Below are 17,967 nucleotides of genomic sequence, written 5' to 3' on the forward strand. Positions count from 1 at the left end.
TGTCTTGCCTTCTTATTTTTACACTTTCCTGCCAAGCCAAGTGTGTAATTCTTTCCGGCGCCATTTAAATCCTAAGTAACACATGTTGTCGATCCGATATCGGACCATGTTGGCATTTTTACCTAGCCGATATCACGTGCCAACCTAAACCAATATCGGCTGGAGCTAAGTTTGGCGCACCGATCTGAGGAGGCCCGATATCTCGACCGAAATCGAACCGATAGGGAACCCATGCACTTTATCCTACCAATTTCTGTATTTTCTTTTTTTATTTGATTTCAATCGTTAATTATTACACAAAAGCTAAGGCATGGGTTAAAGATCAGTATGCTGTAGAGATAAGTATGTTAACATACTTATTTCCAAAATTAAAGATAAGACTGCTATAGTTTATGAAACCGGGACAACCGGCTTGTAATCGGATGCTAATCCACTCTATCATACTAGTTTGATTGTAAGTTCTTAACAATCATATGCTATTAGACGATGGGCTTGGGACTTCGAAATTTTTCCGAAAGTCCAGCCATCACTTCCAATTCGCTTCCTACCAACCAACACACACACACTAAAAAACTGAATTAAATGAACATGATTTGAGCTATTTGGCGACCCCCTCTCCAGTGATTGCAATAGCGACCAATAATCGATTTCAATTTTGGGCAGTTGGAATGACAGTGGAGTGACTGCGTAGTTAATAACCGATTTTCGTTATATCATAGATTTAGACAATTAAATGCCTAACTTTTGATGCGTTAAATCTGAATAACTTGCTAGACAGGTTTTCTAATATCGCCGTAGAGTTCGTCCCGCTGTTCATTTTTAATATAGCGCTTAGGGTGTGCAAATGAGTAGGATTGCTTGAAAACGTGTTCAAAGTTATGAGTTGAACGAGGCAGAAAACTTTGTTCCGCTTTCTGTCAATATCACCGTTGGTGCCACTCAGACTTACGATGTAAATATCCATGAAATGGCTACCAATTAAACTGCAGTCTAATTCAAGTGCTTCCCCCCCTCTACACACTTTTGTTCGATCCCTAAAGAAAACGTTTGTCGTCCGTCCGTCTACACTGTTTTCTTCCGATTCGGATGTAGATTGTTTAGAAAAACACTACTCCGACCTTTTCGCGTTTGGCCGTGGTGGTTTTGGAAAAAACAAAATACCGCATATCCCATAGACCTACAGTACCTACCGAAAGTCTTTGGAAGCCCGAGAGGACCTTATGCAAAAACGCTGTTTTTGCAGTCCTCTAATTAGTACAGTTTTTAACCAAATTCTTTGAAATTTGGTGTGGAGATAGCTAGAGGTTGCTAGAGGTTAGCTAGAGGACGAACTCAAATATGGTTAACAGTCAGCCCTAACGACACGAAATCATAAAAAATTGTCTGTTATGCCCTCGGTCTAGAAAATTCACTGGCTCATGAAACAGTTACTTCACCAGGAGAATTCCGTTTCAAGCTTCTAGCAGATTTAACCTTCAACAAAGATTTTTTCAATGCTGAACTAACTTAGCTTGTATCCAAAGAAAGTGAGGCTACTGTACGTTCATCATCAATTGATGAACGGCTGACTGCTGCAAATAAATCAGAACAATCCCTCTTAACCATCTGCCACTCAAACAGACCTTTTGGGATTTTGTTTATTTTGCAAAAATCATCTCTAAGGGTAATAAAAATTAAGTAATACATGGGTTTTATGCGAAGTCGATTGGTGAAAACCGCAATCGCTTAGCTATTGTAGTTTGGGAGATATAAAAAAAAATCCGGGGACCTAGCCGAAATTTTGCAGCAGTTTTCTCGTCAACTGCTGCACCTAAAAAAATCAAATTGTTTTAAAATGATGAAAAAACCCACCTCTTCAAACTGTTTACATATTTTTTAAATACTTGGCTTAGAACCCGAGATATTAACAATTAAAATTTTAGAAAAAATTCCAGAAACATTCTTCGTTTTTTTGCCATGGCCTTCATCATATAAGCCAAATAGCGTTCACAATAACAAAATTTACCCCCCTTTGTGGTCTTCATCGGAACGTCAGCCTACACCAGCGAGAAGGGACAAATGATCCTGTGACTAAACTTCAAAAAACAATTAATATGCGCATCTGACTACGGTGTCACTACGTCGGCTTACGATTCGGATGCTATAGGAGGCCTGTCCAACTGCGATAGTGATTAAATTCCGATTTTGATGTGGAGTCTTCAGAGTGCTGTGAGTCGGAATCCGACATAGATGATTTTGGATACGGACAGTGAAGAAGAGTTTCTGGGGGCAGTTACCCCTACAATAACAGAAATAGAAAACAACAGCATATACTGCGGTTACAGTAAAAGACAAGAAACAAAGCCAAAGACAAGATACAGAAAAGGGTCCAGGAATTATAAAATTCTATTAATGGGATTACTTTACCCGAACTAAATGTTGAATGAATGAAGAAGATCAAGTCAGGATGTACAGAAGTGGATCCCTTGAGCTGCTTTATGACGGACCGGATGAAAAACAGATTGAAAAAAGCAAGACTGGATACAGATGGAGTGATGAAGTGATTTGACATTGCATTATACTTCATGCTAGAAGTCCAGGGGCCTATGAGTACTTAAGAAGGTCAGGAATGGTAAACTTACCATTGTCGAAAACGCTCCGGAGCTATGTGGGCACATCAGCTCTTGTTGTTCGATTCACAGATGCACGCGCTTGCAGATGCAGAACGTGGATAAATTAGTTGGTCATGTGGACATGGCCGGAATAGTTGAACCTAAAAATGGAGAACAGTTCGCAAATAAATTGCTAACCTTCTCAATAAATGGCCTGGCTAATTCTTTCTGCATCGTAGTTGGCTATTTCCTAGTTATAAAATGACAGCAGAAGAGCTGAGCAAATTTATCCTACACATCATTGAAGAAGTAGAAAAGATCGGATTTTAGGTGCCGTTGCCAACAACGCCTCTATAAATACTAAAATGTTTAAGTTAATAAATCCAGAAGGGACCAAAAAAGTAAGCTTTACAAAAGCTTTTATACTTCTCACATAATACAAAATGTGAGGAACAAATTCATTGCATGATCGCTCTTTATAGAGAAAAGAGAAATCCATACTATGTGCTTTTATAACCAGGCTTTGGGACAAGCAGAAAAAAGCAATCATGAAACTGGTGAAGTAACTGACCCAAAGATATTTGGAGCCTATACCACTATTGAGCGACAGAACGTTAAGAAGGCTATCGATATTTTTAGCAGGCCAACGCTGGCTGCTCTTGAAGCTCTACTCCGAAGACAAATTTCAGGATTCATGGGATCTGAGGAAATTATTGCGTTTATGCTCAAGTTCATCAAATGGTTTGAAATCCATGATGTAAGCAACCTAACTCAAGCCACATTGAAGCGTCTTCCAAATAAAGCTTTCAATTCCACCTCCGACGAAAGGCTTCAGAGATTGAAAGGATTTTTTAATTTGGCCAAAGGATTGGAAAAACTTGGTCACGGGAAAAGATGATTTTCTAACCTCGGAGACGTATGAGGCAATCAGTATCACCACGAAATCTACCATAGCTAAAATTAAGTTTCTACTGGATGAAGCTGGGTTTCAATTTGTACTAACGCGGAAATTCAATAGCGACAATCTCGAGAGAAAATTTAGTGCTTTACGACAAGCAAACGGCGGGAACTATAATAATATGGACGCGAAGGCTGCAATTTACGGAATTGAGAAACTGCTCAGAACGGGAATCACTTACAGCGCAGTAGGCTGTAACGTGCCAATCTCACGAGAGAAACAGCAAAGAAGAAAAAAAAATTATTATGTGTTACTGACGTGAAGCTCTCGACGTCCTGATGTCCCTTAATACAGAAGGTCTTGCAGTGTTGGACGAATTAAAACGACCGCCAGGTACGTATATATCACAAACCTAAAAATACATAAGTATAACTATTTAAACGCTAAATGACATTTTTTTTGTATAGCTTACGGATTTGGGATGGAATGTGACAACAAATTAGCAACTGCTGTGACCGCGGGCTTTCTTCTCTTGGCTATCGGTGAACGGTAGATTTGCGTTGAGTGCTTAGAAGGCCTGAGGCACATAGACTTCCAAGCAAATGCTGTGAACACTTTAAAAAACTGTCTACCCTAGCAAATATCTTGCGGGGCAAAACCAGTTTTTCCCGGGTATTTTTCACCAGTTTTAAGATATAACCCCGTGTTTTTCCCCTGGTGAATAACCGCTTGTTTGCGTGCGGAAAACGGTTTAAAACTAGTATTTATAACCGTTTTAGAACACACCTTCCATATAATACTGAGAGGTAGTACAGTGAGCAAAAAGGTGAAGAAAATCGGTATTTTACTGGTGGTAACTACGATTTATAAACCAACCTTCCGTAAGAAAAAAAGAGGTAACACAGCGAGCAATAAGGTGAGAAAAACCGGTAATTTTCTGGTAGTAACTACGACTTATGAACTAGAATTCAAAAATGGTTCCAGGTACCCTACTTTTTAAAACTACTGAGCTTCCCCTTCTTTTTTTTCAGATAGTTTACTATTAAGTTAAAAAGACGAAAATGGAATTGAGAAACCATCAGCGTTTATTGCGTTTTGTCTTTGCATATGAAACAACCTTAAATAAAACCAAAGTACGAGTAACTGCGAAAGGCAATAAATTATAAAATGAAAATTTTCTGACTTTAGAACGACACTGGCAAAGAATAAACGTCAATTCAAGAGGTTTGAAACGGTGTTGAATCTTCAATTACAAAGATCTGGTGCTTGAGCAAAAGCAGGCGGAGGTCTAAAATTAACAACTTCTTTTTCTAGAATAGTCATGTAGTTGTAGAGAATAACCGCGTCATTGTCATCATTTGCATTTGGAAGCTGAGGAGCATCTGCTGACGCATCCGTCTCCAAGGCACCTCGCACATTATTCTTCTTCCTGTAGTTTTTGGCATTGTATTTCCGGCAGTTTTTAATAATTTCAATTAGCCTCCGATGATCAACATTTGCAGTGTTCCGCGAAAGATTAAAAATGTCGAGAGCAACTAAAATAGAAAAAAATAGAAGGAAATAATAGTATGTAAGCGCAAACAAAAGATGCTTACCTCCTATAACTGAAAGCATATTCATCAGACCAGAGAGTCCGGGCCTTAAGTCATTGACCCGACCAACACTACGCCACTGCATTTTCTGACTAGTTTCGTCACATAAAAACAAACGATACGCCTGGTTTACAAAAGCGCCTATTGATTTGGACGCCTTATATCGCTCAGATATGAAGAAAACCTGTGGAGAAAATAAGATACAAATATAATTTCGAAATTTAAAAGAAAATGAACAGCTTCTAACCATGCTTATTGCAATTGTTTTGTCCGAGAGAGCTGTGTTGGAACCAGTTGGAACCCGTTGGAACCCTGAATATAATTATTATTCCGATTCTGCTCTTCTTCATCTTGTACGTGGCCTGTTTGCAAATTGAGACGACATATAAACATGAACATCATATATACATTCAATTAAATGAAAAAAATAATCACTTGTAGACGGTAAAGGTGCTCCATTGTTGACCATTCCACTTGCTTTGTTAATAGCTCCACATAATGCTGCTTCAGTTCTTGTGCCAACATCATGCGGTTGTGGACTAGGAATAACGGACGGACGAATAATACTGCTGCCGCCACCACTGCTACCATGGGGCGCCGGTACAGCTGCATTCGGAACTGGCATGGATGAGTTGTTCAATGAAACCAACTCAGAGTTGGTGGTGATGTTGCCCACACAAGCTCCAACATTTAAGTTCGTTGGGAAATTTTCGAAATCAAACGGGGTGTTCGACTGACAAGATCTTAAGCTTTGAGTCCTGATGGAAACAGCTGGATTGAGGTTGGAGCTGGACGATGGTGTCTCTATTAGAGAATTATTATTCGTTCTTCTCTCCTTGCCTTTTCCGGAAACCTTCTCTTCCCATGGACGCTTTTGAGCTGCCTTCCTTAATCCTCTGCCCAAAATACGATCAGTGTCGGAAATAAAAGCGTCTGACAGTATGGGTTGACCATTAGCTGCAGCTTTGGCGGCCTTTATTGCTTTCGTAAATTTAACTGCATAAATAAACATTACGGTACAATCAGGTGTGTAGAAACAAATACATTAATTAACTTACCAGCCTTGGTTTGGTTTGAAATGGCATGAATATCATATTCCATCCACGACTCGAATGGTATTTAGAATCTTCTGAATGTCTTCTCTCCCCAGTCAATCGGACTTTTACCCCCAACTGTGAATCTGGGTTGAGGATAAAGTAGATATTCCATGTTGCTCGAAATCCATCCAGTTGGGATAATACTGTGCACTTGTCGCTCTATGCGGTCTTCTCCACATTCCACTGTGGTAACAATGAAAAACTTCACTTCACTCGATGAGTTACCTCCAAGTGGATGACTACCAACTTCAGGCAAAATTTCATTGTACGTTCCCTTCCAGAATTGCTGAATTCTTCCAACCTGAGATAGAAATCATTAGTTACAGTAAAGTGAACAAAAGTATTATGTTTCATAAAATTTCAAAGAAAAAGACCTGAAATGTTTCTTCGTCAGATGAAAACGAATCATCTTGTGGTTCATCACTGTCACCAGAGTATGCCATCTTCAATATAAAACGCTGTATTATTCTGAAAAAGAACCATTAAGAAGTTAATTAACTGATTAGTTTTGCAACCACGTGTGAAACATGTGATTACCACGTGAGAAATTCACAAAAATCGAATGACGGAAAAAAGTAAAAATCAAACATGAAATATGTCATCTCACAATCAATTTAAATTTTGAAACGTGAAGTTTAAAGCACAAATCACATATTTCGGTGAAGTTTTACCTGAAAAATCGTCGAATTAGGTACTTAGAAAAATCACGAAATTTGAAATCGAAAGCAGGCTTAGGAACACATAAGTTTGCCACTACGTCACAAAATGGAGTTTCTGCACGCCACCGTTACTGAGAGATCTGGCATCTTCTTTATTATTTAAATCGGATATGAAATCCATTAAGTCTTGATGAATAAATTTTTAATAAATTACTGCATTTTAGTTCGATATAAGAATAGGAAATATGAATTGAAACAGATAAATCCAATCTGTTGGTCAAACGTAAGTGGCAACAATGATCTCTAGGAATGTAGCAGACGCTTTTCATTTTGTGGAGCGCATGACAGTCACGTTTTTCTTACTTCCTACTCTGTGCTAAGTTAGGTTTTTTGCAGTTTTGAACTAGAATAGTTTTGAAAAATGTCCGAGTTGTTACCGTTCAGTGATGTTCAAACTAATCAAATACTGTTGATTGCTGGATACTTTAAACGTGAGCCCAAGAAGAAGGCTGGTAACGTAACAGCGGAATATTCAAGAATCTTACAAAGAAAAGCACGAAAGTACATCGACGAGTGGCTTATGAAAGGTGTCCCACCAGTTACGTTTGATAAATTAGCAAGATCAGCTCCATGGATTTTTGAAAAGTTTGAGTTGACAAAGTCAGTAGTTCAAGAAAACATATCCACCCAGCCATGTCAATCGACATCAAAGTCAACACCTGTTCCAGGAAACACAACTACACTTAATGGTAACCCAATCTAGTACCGTTTCCTTACATTATTTATTATTAACAACATATACTTCATTAGGCTACCATACATATACCATACATACCATACATAAGGAAACAGATTAGGTCCTCGCGAATTTTTCTTGAATTGTTCAGTGTTTTCATTGCAGATTCAACAAATTTTTGAATGGTAAATCCACATCCTTTCCACAAATTCCTTTGAAGGAATGTTCAGTCCTCCACGATCTAGTAGGTCAGACTTTGCTAATTATTTTGTAAACATTAAATAACATTTTATATTGCTATCTATTTACCACCCGACTAGCTTTAACACTTCGAGATAGGGGAAGAGTCCCATCCTTTAGTTAGAGTATAGTCCATGCCTCATGTTAGTTTTTTTTGTAAGTAAGAAGGGTTTGCATGTGCCATTGAATAAGCCACAAAAGCTGGATTAAGTGCAATTTCATTAAAAGGTTTCACATTATAAAGTAAGAATAAGAGGAAAAATCGGAATTTCAACGGGTTACCTTGTGAAAGGCAAGAAATTATCGGTTTACCAACGGAATAAAATTATGTCTTTTACCAATCGTTTTTACCGTTTAACGTTTTTTTTGTTTGTTACCTTCTCTATTCATCCACTCCTGCAATCGTCAATTGAATACCTCCACTTAAAAAGAGCAACACGTTCCAGAAAATTTGGCAATAGAACCGATGGATGAAGATTTCTATCTACAAGATCCATCTCAAGAAGACACTTCATACAATAAAGACGAAATTGCGGTGCATCAACTGACTGCTCCACAACTCAATGCTGCTGAAAACCCTCGTCGAACGACCCATCAACACAATTATAGTGCGAGGTAAAAGAGATCTCTTGACACCACCGCAATAATAAACTAGTTCAAAATGGTCAATCTCATCGTTGCTCACCAATCATTCGAGCCCCAAAGCTACAAGGAGGCGTAAGCCATGCCTTACAGAGGCATTAAAATAGATTTGGAAGCGACTGGAGACAAAAGGCTGTGTATGCGCATTTTCTAATCTTATAAACTTGAACCCACTAATTCGATTGAATTACTTATGTGCAGACGATCATCCACGAAATCTATTCACACGACGACTGTCCCATTTTTCATTATAGGGAGATGTTATAAGAGAATTTGTTGGTGATAGAAAATTAGGGAAATTAAGAATTTTAGTTAGTTTTAGACCACGGCCGAACGAGAAATCAACGAAAATGTTTTGTTCTGAAAGACGCACTTCGGACCGCGTAACTTAAATTTTAAATAATTTATTGTCTTCAATAATTATCCCGTCTGACAACGTTGGCAACATGTACTTGAATCTTTCAATCATTCTGTTCCTTAACTGCTCCACAGGCAAATTTCCAGATAAAATCGCGTTACGGAAAAAACCTTGGAAATTTTCAAATGCATCTGCGCTGTTCCAAAAATCCACCCAACAGCAGTACGGAATACTGCAGTAGCATAGCGTTGCAAAGATGGTCTAGTTTTGGTCGTCTCGTAAAATGCCATCAATAATAATAGCTGGATAAAGATCTTCATGAAATCTCTTAGCTTGTGATGTTTTTACTTTGAAAAACAGTTAGATAGCAATCTCAAATATCTATCAAATTATGAAGGTTTACAAAGCTTAAACAACGCAATCCTATGGTCTACTGCGATAAGTTGAATAGTCTGTAGTTTACCCTCTCTTTTTTTAACGGATGCAATAACAGTCTATCTCCTACCAATGGCACCCGCTGTAAATGTAAGCATTAGGTTAATCACAACACCCAAAACCATGGGAAACTCAATGTCGTCAAATGGGGTAACGCCCTCTCCTTAACTCTATGATCATCAATGGAATCTGCTACTAAAAAGCAATAGGAATTAGTGGTGGCAACCTAGTTATCTAGTTTTCGACAAATTAAGATAGCAGCGGCATTTTTCTTTTGAGTAGCCTCCCTCTTAAAAGCACTTTTATTTTCAAAGTATAGTTCAATTTGGTCAAACAAAACAAAAGAGGAATAAAAGGGGGTGTTTTTTAAAATAGAAAAATGCCGCTGCTATCTTAATTTGTCGAAAACTAGGTAGTAATTACTAACTAGGTTGCCACCACTAATAGGAATGAAAGTCTTCATCTGTTCTTGGTGGGACATTCAACTCCAAAAACTGTATCGATTTCTTCTCTTTTCCATCTTTTCCAGCTAATTATCTTCTCTCTCCTTTCTGAATGCACCTCTCACAACTCCAATACCCGCTGTGGTATTTTATACTTTTTTACATATGTACGCATTGGTGTGTCAGCCAAAATGCAACGCAGTGAAGCAGTAAATTCTCTTCCCAGTGTTTCATTGACGTTGTCGTTGGTGGGAGAAAGACGACGGAGTTCATCGAAACAAGGCTTCAAACATTGTTAAGATCTGGTTTGGTTTTCCTGTGAAAGAAGCCAATGAAAAACGGATAGGGAGTCTTAAGAACTGTAGCCTTTTCTTCAGAAAGAGCTAAAATTTCGACAAAAAATACTAACCCAAGGATGGGAATAACTTTCGCTTACTCCGAGTTGTTGAATGCCAAAACTCAGTCGATGTTTGTAATGAGGAAGTAATGAGGGAGTTCTGAGTTTGCATCTACTTCGTCTGCTGTATCAGTATCGCCCCTAAAGATCCGCCGTTTTGTCGGGTAGTTACTTCATATATCTGAGATATATCAATATCTGAGATATAAATTTATGAATCACGTCCGGGAAAGAGATGGGAATTACAAATGGGGATTGTAAACTTTTTGCGAATGGAAACCAGAAGAAATTTGGGTGATTTCTGGTAGAAGTACATGTTGTAGAAGGTTTTCATTTTGAAAAACCTGACAAGGAGATTCTCCGGCCAAAGCAGCTTCGAATCCGAAATGCATGTAATTATTGCCTCCATTTTCGAATAACATAGTTCGAGACAATGGCATCGGTTTCCGTCTCTTTCTTTTCTGCAATGATTGTGTTTTACTTGGGGATGCTGGTTCTGTAGTATTTTGCCACTCTGATGTAGTATTTGTATGCATTCTGCCTCATACTCCAGCTCCTGGGCACCGGTTACTGTTTGAGATGGATAAAATTGCGTCATCGAATATTAGTTTGGGTTTCTTGGGACAACAATGCTTTTCTAATGAAAATATTACCAGTAGAATCCATCGAGGGAATCGGAAATGTTGGAACATCTAGGCCGTCAATGTACAGCCACCTATCAATATTTCGGGTAGTGGTGGCAACCTAGTTATCTAGTTTTCGACAAATTAAGATAGCAGCGGCATTTTTCTTTTGAGTAGCCTCCCCCTTAAAAGCACTTTTATTTTCAAAGTATAGTTCAATTTGGTCAAACAAAACAAAAGAGGAATAAAAGGGGGCGTTTTTTAAAATAGAAAAATGCCGCTGCTATCTTAATTTGTCGAAAACTAGGTAGTAATTACTAACTAGGTTTCCACCACTATTTCGGGGAACTGTGTTTGGCTTTTAGCCCGAATTTGGGGGATGGGGGGCAAGCGAAAGATCATTAAAAGGGCATCATCGAATGGACCAAGATTTTTCACAGAAAGATACTAAATGTATTATTACAAAAATATCCTGCAGTGGAGGGGAGTAGGGGACATCTTTATCCATGCTTTGAAATGTTAGAGTAAGTTTAAATGGGTGAGATGTACAACTACAGGTAACAAAATCATAAGATTTAGTTTATTGTTCCTGTTGAGTTTAATATTTTTTATAAATAAGACCCAGTAATCATGCGCGCTGACAGAGATGCTGTTTAATATCTCATGTCAGTCTTCGTGGACTTTCATTCGTCAGCTGTTCGGTTTCTCTGTGTCCAACTGTCATCTGGTAAAGAGGTAAAGTTTATCGCTTGTAAAATAATTGTAAGAAATTATCTGGTGTGTATTATTTCACTATATTACTTAATTTACGTCCCAGCAGTGAAAACCTCTCAGGTTGTAATACAGTATTATATTACTGAGACTAACTCTGTGTGTGAACTTGTTTATTTCATCTCAACAGTCCCGAACAATCAACACAGCTTACCCCATATAGCGCAGAATGTCCAAAGGACGTCCATTTTAAGTCCCCACATCGCAATCGTATCCCAATACGTAACGGATTTAAAATGGACATCCGTCGGATTTGTGATATGGGGAGAGAAATCGACATGGAAAGGTTACATCCAATTAACATCCAACAATGGACTTGAAAAAGACTCTGTGGGATGCAAAGCGTTTATTATAAATATTATATTCTGCTATAAATATTTATAAGAAATATTTGCTTTCTATAGATTTTTTATCTTGTCACTATTCAGTTTTTGGACTTAGAACAATTGCATGCCCTCATTGGACGATTCAGTGTGATTCCAACATTCGATATCGATCAATCATATTGATCGATACTTTATGTCACTCATTAAACAAAGGGAAAATATTGATTATATTTTCATAAAAAAATATTTTTTATTAGTTTACTAAATAACAATTTTTGATGTAGATAATTCGACTTTTTTTATATTTTGGAAAATATTAAAAATTAATACGAATTTTTGGCAACATGTTTCTGCATGCTTCGTCGAAATCCATACCCGCCATTACTTGTCGTCTTTTCTTCGAGTGGGAGTGCGGTACAGTCACATACTATCTTTGTTGAAATTTTTTAGACTTTTTGTGTTGATTTTGAAGTGAATTTTCTTAAAATAAGTGACTATTTTCTCGGATAATTACACTGCGATTTTTTCTACGATATTTCAAAGAGTCCATGGTATGTAGAATTCTTTATAATTGTAAATAAACAAAATTCTCTTTTTTTCGCCAGCATGTTAAACGTGGTGGCCATGTGCTTGCCTCGTGTTCGGCAATTTTTTTGATTTTAAATTTTTTGGTTAACTTGGCCTTATTGCTTTTTTCAAATTTTATTCCAAAACGCATGCAGTTATTCATTTATTTTTTTTTAACTTTAGTGAATAAGTCGTGGTTAGTTTCACCACTTACGTGTTCGAGCCAACTATCGCCAACTATCGAGCTGTGTACCTGCGCCATTATTCGTTATCTTTTTGGTGGAGCCAAGCATCATCACGTTGTCTCTGGAAAGAATCCACCACATTTTTGGATATTTTAAGTCCAAGGTACGTGGAATCTTACAATTATACAATTGTATAATTGTACAAAATTAATTTGATTTGCCAATATTTTAAACGTGGTGGCCATGTGCTTACCTCGTGTTGGGAAATTTCGTGAATTAGTAAGTAGTAGTAGTTTTGTTGGTTGCCTTCTTAAAGCTTTTTTCATCTCATTTCAAAACGCCTTTCATTGCTAATTTTAAATTTCTTTACTATAGTGAAGAAGTCGCATCTAGTTTCGCGTTCGCGCCAAATGTCTTATTTGTCCTGAGCTTTGCACCTGCGTCATTCGTATATTTTTGGTGAAAGTGTGTACGGAAACTAAGCATTTTCAGAGTTTCTGTGGAAAAAACAAACCACCTTTTTTGGATAATTTGCATTCCAAGGTATGAAAGATTTTTTAGAATTGCAGTTTTGCACATTCAAATTTTTTCGTCAGCATAAAACTTGTTGGCCTGTGGTCATGTGCTTGCCTCGTGTTACCAATTTATGAATTCCTATAATGTTGATTAACTTAGCCTAATTGCTACTTTTTTTTTGGTAAACTTCAAAACGCATTCCATTACTCATTTTAATGTAGTTCTATTTTTTTATTTAGATTTTCTCATGATGGCGGGTGACTTTGATATATCTTTTAATTCATCGTCGAATTCTTCATCTTCATCTCGTTCCCCTGCAGCATCAACGTCATCATCACAATCAGTGATAACCAAAAAAGTAAAAACACAAATTATACATAGGCCTTACAGTGCTAGATATAAGCGTAAAAGGGTTCAAAAAGAACTGATTTGGAAAGGAAATTTTTGACGACAACAATGATGTTGGAAATGATGAGCGTCCTACATTTAGGCAGTTGTTCTCTGTTTGGGTAACTGTTTGGGGAATTTGTCAAAATGCTGTCGATGATCTACTGTCTCTATTTAGAAGTCAGCCTTGGGGATTAGATTTACGTGAAAACGTGTCGGTCCCTTTAAAAAAAAAAACTCCGCGTTCTGTCAATGTAAAAGATATACCGCCGGGGAAATATCATCATTTCGGAATTCTGAATGGAATAATACACATACTAAATTTAATTTCAGAATCAGACATTCCATTTGAGATCTTCCTTTTTGTCAACGTAGACGGCCTTCCAATCGCAAAAAGTAGTGGGAGCCAATTGTGGCCAATCCTAGCTATGATTTCAAATATTCACTTTCGACAAGTGTTTTGCGTTGGGCTTTTTCATGGTAGTAAAAAACCACATTTCTTGTGTGAATATCTTACCGATTTCATATCTGAATCACTTAATCTATGTAATAATGGTTTTACGTACAAAGGTAACCCTCATATTTTAAAAATTGATGGTTTCATATGCGATGCTCCTGCTCAGTCTTTCAATTTGGGGATTAAAAGTCATTCTGGTTACTTTGGTTGCACGAAATGCATACAACAGGGAGAATATCTTGGCAGGGTTGTCTTTTTAGAGCGTGACTCTCCTGCGAGAATGGATCAATCGTTTCGGAATCGCCAACATGAAGATCATCATGTCGGCAATTCCATTCTGGAAAGACTTGATATCGCCATGGTAAAAGATATCCCCCTTGACCCTATGCACTTAGTAAAACTTGGTGTTAGTAGAAAATTACTCTTGACTTGGATTCGTGGCCAATTACAGCACAGACTGCTCAAGTCACAAGTTTGTGTTGTCATCTCGATTAGAGGATTTACGAGATTATGTCCCAAAAGAATATCCGAGAAATACCAGGTCGTTAAAATTTGTTGATCGAATGAAGGCAACGGAACATGGATTTGTTCATTTTTGTGTCGGTCCCGTAATTTTTATAGATATTTTGCCCCCTCGCGTTTTTAATAATTTCTTGGTTTTTCATGTGGCTATTCTTTCATATCCAGAATTTTGCCATACCCAGAATGATTACGCACGGGATTTATTAAAATTTTTCTTGGAAGAAGCTGAAGAATTCTACGGGTCAGAATTTTTGTCTTATAATGTACACAGCCTCATACACCTTCCCGATGACGTTTTGCGTTACGGCTCACTCCCAAATTTTTCTGCATTTCCATTTGAGAATTATATGCAGACTTTGAAAAAAACTAATAAGAAAGAGTGACAAGCCCTTACAACAGATAGCGATGCGTTTGGTAGAGTTGGAAAATTTTGTTTTTGCCAAAAACAAGAAGGAAGTGTCAGTTCACAATCGTGTTTTCCGTTTTGAGCATGACAAAGGCCTCTTACTGCCCAGTCTCCACTTCCGTTCAATAATCCAGTACAGGGAATTGAGGGTGGGTCCATGGCATTTGACTTGTAAAATTCCGAATTCATGTATCTATCTGAAGGATGACTGTCATTTGCATAGAAAACATTATTAAGACAGAGAACAACTCTTTATTTATTGGTCGGCAATTCAATCAAACAAGTGATCTCTACTCTTATCCTTTTAGATCTTCTTGTTACCATATCTATTCTGTAAGTCTTCTATCTGATCGCTTAGAGGCCTGGCCAATCGATTTGTTTCAAGTAAAGCTGTTCAACTCCCCATTCCTTCACGAAATGGATCTTTTGCAGTATTTCCTTTGCATTTTGAAAATCACAATTAAGTTTAATGAATTAATGAAGTATTTTGTAAATTTTTTGAAACCTTTTTTAGCCTAAATTTGCAATTGTCGAGGAAATCACTGAAGATGTTGATGATGTTGACAAGTGGGTGGAAGTTGTATGTGAGAGTTGGTTTGATGGTGAATACTGTTTATTTCCTCCGAAAAGCAAAGAAAAATATATTACGACTTATGTAAAAACATTTCATCAGCCAGACTCAAGTTGGGTAAAATATCCTGCAAAATTAATCAAAACATATGGTGAGAGAGTAAGTCCTTAATTTTTTCATTGTCCTGTGTTTAAATCTTGTATTCATTTATCATCTTACGATGAAGCAAGAAAAAAACTCAATAAATCAGTTAAGGGGGATGATCTGTGTACAACCGACGCAGATGAAAGGAAAAAACCAGAAAATCGCGATGTCAGGAAATCCCGAGAAGATTTAAATGAAGAAGATGACATGGCAATCAATCGTTCAAAGAAAACATCTTTAAAAAGAATTTGGCAATACCCGGCTAGTGGTAGCGAAGAAGAAATGGCAAATTCTCCTGTTCCGCCAAAACCACCAGCAATATTGATAAAAATGTTTTTTTGATATACCAACGACCTTTGTGGTCTTTCTACTTTCCCCATCCGGCTAAATAATTCCGGCTCAATATTAAATAATGCATGTAGTTCATGACCACTGACAAGATTTGTCAGCCATCTGGCTATTACACTGAAGAATTTGGGATATGTATACAGTTCTGGAGAGAGCCTTCGTCTTAATAAAATTCACCCTCTGGTAGAGAGTGAATCGACGAGAAGCACTCTCTTGCAGAATGCCATGAAGATAACCGAAGGCATCCTTACAAACCCTATCAGCAGTCTCTACCATGGACGGAGAAAACTTGATACCTAACAGGGACAATGTCGATGGTGATTCAAGCCATGGCAGTGGCCACTGTGATCGGTGTTTCCAGTTCCCAAGTCCTAGGGCTATCGTTTTCTTTTTGTTCATCATTGCCCTTGTCCATTGACAGACTTGACAACGTCATGATCGCAAGACAAAAACAATGTGACGTCATCGACAAAGGCTCTGACAGTAAGTTTTTGATCAAATACCCTTATTCCCATGAGAAAATGCGACAATCGAACAAGCAAAGGCTCGATGTACAAAACAAAAAGATGGATGGACAAGGGACATCCCTGTCGGATTGACTGAATGTCACAGAATGTACACGCCACCTCCAAGCCGTTGAGAATTGAAATATCTGCTACCGAGTACATAGTTTGTAGCCAACGGACGAAGATAGCAGGATAACCCATGACATCCAGGATCTTCCAGCGGACATCCCTATTAACCAGGTAGTAGGCTTTTTCAAAATCGACTGCTACTATAGCACCCCCCATCCCTGTAGTTGGAGGGTCAGAATCATGCCATCCCCGGTCATCAACGAATTGAATGACGTCCTTGAATAAGCAAAGATTGTCAAAAATAAGTCTACCAGGTACCCCACCATTTTTATGAGGCCCTATAGTAGCTGGCAGGGACTGCCTCAACCGTCTCTCTAAGATAGATGCCATGATTTTGTAATCACACTTGAGAAGAGAAATTGATCGAAATTCCGAAATTCTACTGGTATCAGAAGACTTGGGGATGAGTCTAATTGCCGCTTGTCCCTGTGATGGTGTAAGGGAATCCCTTTCCAGAATATGGTTTAACATATCTAGGAAATGGGCAATCACGTCCCAAAAAGTCAAGTAAAATTCGTAGGTAATGCCATCGATACCAGGTGACTTGTTCTTATTTGTTTCTAAAAGGGCAGATTTAATTTTAAGGATGGAAATCGGTGCGGTAAGGTTTGGAGCAGGTTTACAGCAATCTTTTACTCCCTCAAGAAACTTAGTCCCTGCTAGCATGTCAGAAGAAGGTTAGTTCTTGAAGATTGACGTAAAATGTGAAATAATGTCTCTTGAAACATCCTCTTTGGAAGTAAGAACTCTGCCCTCGGGGGCAATGATCTTCTCAAAGCTACACTTACGAAAGTTATCTTTGGCACGGTTAACATGGAATATGTTTGCTTCTTCTGTTTCTGGGTCATCAAAACAGCGAGAATGGATTCCAAAACCCCTGAGTGTGCTCTCCTCCCACGACTTTGAGTATTTCCTCAACTCTTGGAAGGCAACCCAGTCAAAAGGATCTGATTGTGAAATCTCCTGGATGCAAGTTTGATAGAAAGACCTTGTCTCCCTGATCATTCTTGCTCTTTGCCTGCAATAAGCAATCGAAATGCGCTTGATATCTGGTTTCAGGACACTCTCCCACCAATTGCTACATTCTTTTCCCTAAGAGGATGCCTTAAGGAAGTAAAAAAGCAAACTAGTAGCGATTTGGTTTTTGCTACTAATAGTAGAGGAGGGTATAAGGGTATTTAATTTAGATTATTATTATTATTATTATATTTGTATTTGTATAGCGCACTTTCCATATTATAGATCAAATGACGCTTGGGTTTTGGGTACCGAATCACAGATAGTCAAATTAAAAATTATGGATTGAGCGCGACATCGAGTAAATGTTTTCTGAGTCTAAATTTAAAAGTTCTGAGATCGGTGGTAATCTTGATGTCCTGTGGCAATCCGTTCCAGAGAACCGGTGCAGCATGAGAGAATGC

The 17,967-nt window shown here is 38.0% G+C and overlaps 2 protein-coding genes and 1 long non-coding RNA gene across 5 annotated transcripts; 2 read left to right on the top strand and 1 right to left on the bottom strand.

The window, feature by feature from the left end:
* Nucleotides 1–5,333: 5,333 nt before the first annotated feature.
* On the bottom strand, nucleotides 5,334–6,645 carry LOC124324352. Its single transcript, XM_046784375.1, has 4 exons — nucleotides 6,553–6,645; nucleotides 6,140–6,479; nucleotides 5,517–6,077; nucleotides 5,334–5,443 (listed from the first exon to the last, which is right to left on the bottom strand). Exons 2-4 carry the CDS (start codon nucleotides 6,180–6,182, stop codon nucleotides 5,334–5,336), a joined length of 714 nt encoding a protein of 237 aa, XP_046640331.1. The 5' UTR covers nucleotides 6,183–6,479; nucleotides 6,553–6,645.
* Nucleotides 6,646–7,185: 540 nt separating this feature from the next.
* On the top strand, nucleotides 7,186–9,468 carry LOC124325452. 3 transcript variants are annotated; one of them, XR_006915426.1, is made up of 3 exons: nucleotides 7,186–7,586; nucleotides 7,648–7,821; nucleotides 8,245–9,468. XR_006915426.1 is itself a non-coding variant. In XM_046784426.1 (2 exons), the coding sequence occupies exons 1-2, from the start codon at nucleotides 7,259–7,261 to the stop codon at nucleotides 8,430–8,432; spliced, it is 516 nt and encodes a 171-aa protein (XP_046640382.1). In that variant the 5' UTR covers nucleotides 7,186–7,258; the 3' UTR covers nucleotides 8,433–9,468. The 3 variants fall into 3 exon arrangements, 1 of the variants encoding a protein (XP_046640382.1); XR_006915425.1 differs by having other exon boundaries at nucleotides 7,648–9,468; XM_046784426.1 differs by lacking the exon at nucleotides 7,648–7,821.
* A 2,635-nt stretch (nucleotides 9,469–12,103) lies between these two features.
* Nucleotides 12,104–15,844, top strand: LOC124321242. Its single transcript, XR_006914225.1, has 7 exons — nucleotides 12,104–12,359; nucleotides 12,559–12,723; nucleotides 12,936–13,103; nucleotides 13,316–13,434; nucleotides 15,157–15,279; nucleotides 15,363–15,570; nucleotides 15,646–15,844. It is a non-coding gene; the product is annotated as an uncharacterized LOC124321242 (long non-coding RNA).
* Nucleotides 15,845–17,967: the final 2,123 nt, after the last annotated feature.

Source organism: Daphnia pulicaria, chromosome 1 (genome assembly GCF_021234035.1).
Source record: "Daphnia pulicaria isolate SC F1-1A chromosome 1, SC_F0-13Bv2, whole genome shotgun sequence".
NCBI classification, from domain to species: domain Eukaryota; kingdom Metazoa; phylum Arthropoda; class Branchiopoda; order Diplostraca; family Daphniidae; genus Daphnia; species Daphnia pulicaria.